This window comes from Fragaria vesca, linkage group LG6 (genome assembly GCF_000184155.1).
Source record: "Fragaria vesca subsp. vesca linkage group LG6, FraVesHawaii_1.0, whole genome shotgun sequence".
Classification (NCBI taxonomy): Eukaryota; Viridiplantae; Streptophyta; class Magnoliopsida; order Rosales; family Rosaceae; genus Fragaria; species Fragaria vesca.
Genome location: NC_020496.1, coordinates 36,337,335 through 36,345,931, shown reverse-complemented (window position 1 = coordinate 36,345,931; position 8,597 = coordinate 36,337,335). Strand labels below are relative to the sequence as shown.

Genomic DNA, 8,597 nt, shown 5'->3' with positions numbered 1-8,597 from the left:
TATATATATATATATATATATATATATATATATATATTCAAGTCAGTTAACAGTCTTTAGGAGCTACCCTTGAATATAGGGCAAAGCCCAGAACTTTGATAATGCCAGGATGATGGATGCTTGAATGACAATCGACAGGCATGAGTCAATGAGTCAATGACTGGATAGTTAATTACTTGGTCATTTATCACAACTCTGAAACAGATCGAAGACATGCATCACAGATTTTCTATCGAAGACAGTTGGATGGATTGTCTATGCGTCGTGCCACCCATCTTGGCTTAGAAGATAGCTAAAGTAGGTTGGGTTTTTTCTTTTCTGTCAGAAAGTAAAATTTCCGGCAACAGAGACTGAAGCAGAGACCACAAAGACAAAATAAGACTTCTGCTAGCTTGCTCGGGTCCAAGAATGAATGAGAGAGCAGAGCTGATATAGCATAATCTACAGCCTTGAGTATCATATTCACACCATAATACAGATAATCCCCTCAACTAATAAAAACACAGCAGTATACAATACACATTCACTTGTGTATAAAACAATGAACTGCATGATTTGTATCTAGGAACTTACACTCTTACATAACGAATCTTCACTACCTAAAACAATTTGGATGGGGCCTCAATACAGACGATCTAAGGCCAGAGAAACAACAGTCATCTGTGCAACGCTGATCGCCATATGTAAACCTCAGCTCAGCAGTAAGCTATTGAAACTAGTTAAGGGAATTCCATTATAAATAGAAGAAGAATCTGAGACCATATGAAGGCAAGAAGATTTAACATATCTGTTTCCATGTCAATCACCTCTCCATGTTATGGAGAATAAAGATGAGAATAAAGTTAATTTGATTTAGAACATCTGTTACTCAATGGATATGTTCCAAGTTTTCCCTTCCTATGTGCTGACACTAAACAAGAGACCCTTTCCATGCAACTCCTGTAATATGCCAAAAGACAATAATATTCTACTGAAAACCTTGTCTTACTGCGTGATACTTGTAAACTACCACAAATGAATAATAGTATGTCCAGTTAGTGCTACAACTAAAGCCTCACAAACTTGCCAACCTACTTGTTGAGTTAGAAGTACCATATTTCTATAAAATTGCTCAGCATGACTTCTTTTCTACAGTATATGCTGACATATATTGCAAACTCAGATACAGTATACTGATACTCTCTTTTCCTTCTTTACTTTGGCCAGATATATTGCAAACTCAGATACTCTAAAGAAAGAAAACTGTGAAGTTCTCATAATGAAGTTCTTTGACAGATTCTAGTATGCTTTGGTTAGCTTAGTAAATTAGTATTCATGACGGAGTCTCCTGATTATGTTATGACAGTGTTAGCTCCTATCCCTCCAGTGATGGGATTTAAGTTGAGGAAATCAAATAGATTATTAAGCTACACCCTAAACACATAAAATGAGGGATTCCCATTTGAAGTTTTGCCCAAGAAATCAGGTACTCTTCTCTGAGAACTGAAGTCTATTTGGATACTCAAGGAGGTATGAGGGCAAGCTAGAAGAGTACGGCTAAGACACTACTCTGGTGAGACCAATGCCTTCAATGATACTTCTTAGTGAAAATAAGGAACAGGAAAAAAGGCAATAAAGAATGTTCAAGTAAGGAAACAATCCCAATTCACTGTTCTAAGGCTGTCATTCTTAACGAATACTCATTCATCTGTGCTTTGTGTGCTTTGCTATTGAAATTATATGATATTATTTAATCTTGAACAAAACTCACTGAAATTATAATATTGTAGCAAATATCACAAGAACAAAGACCAGTTTTAATGACCTGAACATAGACTTGATGATGGAAATTGTTAGCTAGAGCATATAATCCCTCTAGCTATAAGTTGAAACCAGTAGAGCATTCACAGAGGAAAGAAGCACGTTGTTTATAAAGAATTAAAGACAAACTGAGACTAGTCTAAAGATGCATTCTTTGGAAGTAATACGAGAAAGCGAGTAGAGTACAAGTAATAGATAGCTGATTGAGATACTAGTAAATTGCTTGTTTGTGCAAAACATAATGAAGATCTTAGATGATTAAGAACAACCCTCACTACATCTAGGGAAAAAAATTGGATAAGTATAACTGTAGAACTTTGCGGTTTAAATTTTCACAAACAAACTGGAGCACCACTTCATTCACACCTAGTGAAGAACAAACTAATTGGCTTACACTATAATCAACACACCTCTGAATTAAAGCAGCAGTTAAGCCCAACACCCAAACCATCTGTTTGACTGTGCACAATTCCCACCTGCACAAGCAACAACACACTCACCAGTCAATTTCCCCATGCTTAACACAAAGATTAGTGATAAAAAGAATCAACCAGAATCAAAAGTTAGCACCTTTATATGGAGACTTGAGTCATGCAATGGAGAACAAGGAGCAAAAGAAACATCCATTTCCAGTGCCCCTATTGAATTCTCTCAAAGTATACAATACAAATACCATTACCGAAAAAACAAACTCAAGTCCCCAACAAATGCTACTACTGCTTGATTTCACAAAGATCTAAACTTTCACCACCAATTTCTCCTCTGTTTGGTTCCTACTGTCCTGAGCCTTGAGAATCATCCTTAGAAGACGGAGCTTGCTGCTGTTGCTGGTGTTGGTGCTGCTGCTGGTGGTGTTGCTGTTGCTGCTGTTGATGGTGGTGCACTCTAGCATGGCCCATCTGCTGGTAAATCTGGTAAGCCTGAGAATTCAAAACCCCAAGATGGCCATCTTGAGACAACCCAAGTTCCAAACCAGGCAGCTGTTGACTTCCCCCACCCAGAATTGAAGTGAAGCTCATAGGTCCCATGTTGGTGACTGGCAAGTCAAACCCAGGAAGGCCAATCTTTTGGAGGTAATTGGAGCTGCTCTCAGTCCCTCCCAGATTTGTAGTAGATGGACCAGATGAAGATGACTGTGAAGAAAAACCAAACCCAGCAGGGGGCCATAGCCCAGTTGCTGCAGCCACATGGGGCCTCCCTAAATTCCCTCCCACCATAGCCCAACTGGTCCTACCTCCACTGGACCCTAAATCATCTGTCTTTTGATACAAGCCAGCTGATATTGAACTCCCCTGCTGCGATACAGACCCTCCTGCCGCCGCTAGAGCCGACGCCGGGATCGTCCCGGTGCCGGTGGTTGCAATTATGGACGGCTCAGCCTGCTGCAGCAGCCATTGGATTGTTTCTCCGTCCGATTTGTGGCCCAATTCCCGAGTCAATTGGAAGATTCTGGCGGCGCAGAGAGCCGGCATCCTTATCCTTCTTCCTCTGCCTTCCACTTTGGTGTGTCTGTCTTTGTTTGAGCTACGTTTGGGCGCCAACTGCTTCTTGGTTTCGTCTTTGTCCGCAACCACAATCTGGAAGTCTTTGATCTCCGCCGGTTTCACAACGTTGTTGTTGTTGTTGTGGTTGTGATTGTTGTTGTTGTTGTTCTCACTCATGGTGTTGGGCAGTTGCTGATGATGCTGTTGGTGCTGCTGTTGTTGTTGTTGAGGTTGTGGGAGGCTCAAGAAGCTGGGTATCTCCTGAGGCTGTTTTGAGGCCTTGGGATCCATCAACAGAGTAAAAAGAAGAAATTATGGAAAGAAAAAAACAACTAAAAAGAAAAAGGGGTGGCCTTTGTCTTTGATGGAAGAAGGTGACCTGAAAAGTCCTACACTTTCATGAGTTTTCACCGTTTTGGGCAAAACCATAGAGACAAAACCCCTAGAAAATATTAAAATCCCAATTCAATGTAAAATTCTCTCAGAAATCAGAATTGGAGTAGACTTGTTCTTTTTACTTCTTGGTTCCTTCCTCTGAGTCTTTTGTCTTCATATCTTCTCTCTCTTTCTCTGTGTGTCTGTCCATCTTGTCCTTTCTTTCTTACCTCTTTGTACAACACTGTGGCAAAGTTTTGACTAGCACAGATTTACAACTTTAACTGCCAAATTTACCTCATTTCAAATTTCACCACCTCATCTGCTCATCAGACACATAGGATTAAAGAAAGATAAAACCATTTACCTATTTTGACTTGGCCAGATTAAATCCACTAACCCTTCTTCCTTCCCCACAATGCCACAATCTATGGAGTCAGTCATGGTCCTCAAGGATGGTCCAGGGTGGATTGGCTTCCCCTTCTCTTCTTCAATCTCCAAATGCAATCTTCTTCAACCTTTATTAATGATTTCTCTCCTGTATGCTATAATTGAATGAGCAACCAACATATTATGCCATCTCTTTTAAGGGACTCAACTGCAATGTGGGAACTCATAAATGTGACACTTGGCTACCTATGAATGGCTTGAGGAGCTTACTTCAAACCCACTCTTGTTATTTATTTAGGCCCATCCCTGAGATATGCTATAAAATTCATACAACCTATGACTGGGGAAAAGAAAAGTGAATGATCATGGGATCAGCAACTTCTCAACTTCATAGAATCAAAATACTAGAGTGACTATTAGTTCAAAGTTTCAGACAGACCAAAATCACAATGGAGGTTGTTGTTGCAATTAAGTGGTGAGCTACTGAAGTTTTGGTTTGTTTCAAATGGTGATGAGGCTAGCTCTTAGGGTTTATTTGCATGAAACCCTAAAATTCCTGATAGAATACAATCGAGAATTCCATACCATTACATGCTGAGAACATTAAGTTAACCTTGAAGGATCCTGATCCTATTCTTCATTACATCTTACCTCACAATCGGGGTTGGCTTCAATTTTCTTTCTTCTTAGTCTCCTTGAGAATGATTAACATTTAACCTATATGCTAGCAAAGGAGAAAGTCCACATGTTTGCAAGAGATATTACACTAGTCAATAATAATTGGGATGAGTGGATAACTATAAACAAGTAAGGAAAATGACAAGAAGTCCCTTAATTTTCTCGCATGACAAAGATGCCTCATATCATATTAACCAAAATTTCATTTTTCAATTGTACTTGGAAAGCGAGTTTCTATAAATTGGTGTATGTCCACTATCTTATACATACCACAGTACCACACCACATAAAATATGCCAATACCACAACAAAGAGAATTGTTATTTCTGCCGAGTTAGGTGCAAGGGTGTTCGTGCTTTCTACCGTCCATAAATCAAGGGATTGAATTAGTACTGTACACCAGTTAAAAGTTTAAGTTTAACCCAAATTTTCTATATTTCCATTCGCATCTCCGAAGCAAATGATCGTTTAAGTTGAGTGCAAATGAAGAGAAGTAGTAAAGTAATTAGATCTGGAAACTCCACAGTACAGAAATGTTTAGGGAAAGGGTTACTTAATTTGTAGTAAACTAGCTTGCACCTCAGTAAACTCTGCTTATGAACTTACATATATCTTTTTCAGAAGGTTCTACATAGTCTCTGCTAGAGATGACTTTCGTGATCTACAAGTCCACAAGAATGGTTAATTTAGTCGGTTTAGTTGGTCCAAACATGCTTTAGCTTTCAAAATTCAAAGGGGTGTGCAAGTCGGTATGATTATTGTGTCCCCTTTATACTATTTGATTAAGAGAAAGCTTAATGAATCAATGCAAATTCAAAGGGAGGGGCTAGAGCTGGAAACGTATATCCAACCCGATCACCAATCAGTAGTAAACGACTCCCATGGTTTTATGGAGCATGAGTGCATGACAATATTGACAACGACAAGAACCGCTGATGATCAAATTTCCACATTTCTGCAATATCTATGGAACACTAGCTAATTCTAAACTAGTACTAATTAGAACTAGGAATCACCTAACCAACGCACTAATCCTTTGCCTTTCGGTCTTTCACTGCATGCATGATATATTAATTCTGTATTACCTATACCATAAACATGTATGAACTATTGAACTATATATGAAGTTGATATTCGGTCACCATAGTGGGGATCCATCATTTGAAGCTTTTTCTTTTCCTGCAAGTTTGATTCGCTACTTCGCTAGTGATCTATTATCAAACAGATATAATACAAGAATTAATGATCATTCAGAGTATTACGTACTAAGCAAGGAACTAAAGAATTGATCGAGATCGATCGAGCATGCTAGCTAGCTTTTCCTGTTCCCGGTTCTCTACTTCTTAATTTAAGCATTCACTAAAGCGAAAGAAGTATCAAATGAGGGAGCCAGCTTTAGGGTATGAATGAACATGATCACTTGATGTGGAGAAGACCAATTGATCGATGAAAATTAATGGCGGGAATGGGAATGGGATTGGGATGAATGGTTAATGGTTAATGGTACGTGTACGTTGGTGATTGAATTGTTAATGACAAGTGCTTCCCATCATGGAGACAATGCAGGCCCCTCTTCAAAAGTTATCTCTTGAAATATCTGTTGGTCATCAATATCATTCTTGCTATGTATGGCTAAGCTTTTCCATATAAGAGAATTCAAAGCTTCAATGGGAAACAGATCTATGCTTTCATATTACTTAAACCTGGGTTTTTACTGCATAATTCAAACCTCTTACTTCCATCGATCTGTTTCAGCAAAACCAGATTAACATTAGGTGTTAATTAATTAATTCTAGATGCCAAGGGAAGTAATATGATGGGGATCGATGAAGCCTAGAGCCTCCACCACAGTAGGGTTTAATTTTTCTTCGATATATTCTTTGACATGTAGCGTTCAAATTCCCCGTTTCAAAAATTGGAAAATTAGCTAGGGTTGCTGATCGATTATATATACGGAACGGAAGAAAGAATGCAGCTTTGTTAGTTAAAGAAAACTCAAAACTCACAGATGGATACTGACACTCATGATTAAGGTTTTGAGTTTATGGAATTATGGGCCACCACACCAGAAGCGTTAAGGTAATCAATATTGTCATTTCGATATATGGATACCTCCTAGCTATTTAGGCAACGTCCATTCCAACTAATATAGAAGCTAACAATGATAAGCACTAAAACTAAATCTATACCGATCAAAAATGAACAAATAAATATAAGCTAGAAAAGTATATCATCAGTTCTAGCTGTACAATGGCTTCCTGCATTGGATTCGTGTGTATGAACTTGGATGAACATGGCAGCAAATTAATCAGCAGCATCAGTTCTCGATCAGAACAAATACTTTGGTGATTAGACGTGTCAGATTTATTTGGAGGAGAAATCTCCAGGAAATTCCCAGCTGCAGGCTATCATTCAACAGCTTGCTAGCTAGGTATTTCGTATAGCTTATACAAAACAGACAGCTGAGGTCATTTACTCATATGGTACCATTTTGGAATGTTGCTTATTTTAACCTTCGATCTGTATCTGTTTGTTAGAAAGATTCGAATTGTGCAAGCAGTAGTACTGATTGGACAACCAACCAACAATGGTACAGCATATGGAGGGAGAGAATCAGTAAGTGGTTGAAAAACAAGAAGAAAACTGCATAGTATGGTTCTTTTTGATCTTTCAAGTAATAACATCGAGTAGTTTAGTGGAGATGCAGCTGTTTGCTAGAGCTGTATATATGCCATATAGCAGGATAGAGGGAGGCACATCACATTCACATATGGCACAGACTGTGACCTCTTGTATTATTTGTTTAGCTCCACTGTTTCACATTTGAAATGGATTGTTTTCCCAATTTTGATGGATTGATGTATCTCAACCACCCATTTTATTAGACAATGAAGTGGGATACATTCATACATCTATCTTAAAATTATTGCCATCAATTCGTCAAGTAACATCATATTGAAATGCAATACCAATGTCCAAAATTAAGATAAAAGTGCAGGCGTCATCATGGATTTCTAGTTTTCACTTCAATGTCCAATACCAATGTCAAAATTGTTTTTTAAGATTAGAGTCGAACCAAAGACATTATTTTCTCCCAAGTATATCACTGAATATTTGGGCTAATTGTTGGTATTCTTATTCAACTTCCTTCAAGAAAATAAGGTCACACGAAGAACAAATTGAACATTACCATCGAAGGCCCTGCAAACACAAAATAGCAATTGAAAAGCAGAAGAATTTAAACGATGGCGTGCATAGATAGAGATCGAGGAGATCGATATATGTCAAATGTGAGGGAAGGATAAGGATAATAGTGACTGATCGAGGTCCATCCCATTCGGTTAGAGATACTGCAGGCTGGCTTTTATTGGAGCTCAGCAATCGGAGTGGAGAATATAATGGATGGTGCATATATAAGAGGAGGTCGATCGATCTCTATTTGTTAATGTGGTGGAACTTCCTCTCTTCCTTTTCATTTCTGATTCTTCCTAATACGTACCGTAGACATATCATTATCCATGCGCAAGCTATATGCAACCCAGAAGAATTTGCTTTTAAGTGAAATGGCTTCAAGATTGATGGAATATGTCTATAATTTGGAAATCATTGTTTCTAATTTTTCTTCTCACATGTAATGAAAGGCTACGAGGTAGCAAGAGGCAGGCATATACACCATTCATCAACCTGCACAAAGATATAGTACTATAGATAGGAGAATCGATTCAGAAGTGCTTACACCCATGCATGTGTTTGCCTATAGGGAACCATCGCATCAAACATCTATGCGTATATGAATTACTTGCCACTTTTTGTGTAAACCTTACAAACCATTTGCAGTCGGTAAACAAACCGTATGATAATTAGTAACTT

At 38.4% G+C, this 8,597-nt stretch overlaps 1 protein-coding gene across 1 annotated transcript; it reads right to left on the bottom strand.

Moving 5' to 3' along the window:
• Positions 1 to 1,926: 1,926 nt before the first annotated feature.
• LOC101293616 (transcription factor TCP20-like) lies at positions 1,927 to 4,151 on the bottom strand. The gene is made up of 3 exons (XM_004304483.1): positions 4,027 to 4,151; positions 2,371 to 3,943; positions 1,927 to 2,276 (listed from the first exon to the last, which is right to left on the bottom strand). The coding sequence occupies exon 2, from the start codon at positions 3,573 to 3,575 to the stop codon at positions 2,574 to 2,576; it is 1,002 nt and encodes a 333-aa protein (XP_004304531.1). The 5' UTR covers positions 3,576 to 3,943; positions 4,027 to 4,151; the 3' UTR covers positions 1,927 to 2,276; positions 2,371 to 2,573.
• Between the last annotated feature and the right edge of the window lie 4,446 nt (positions 4,152 to 8,597).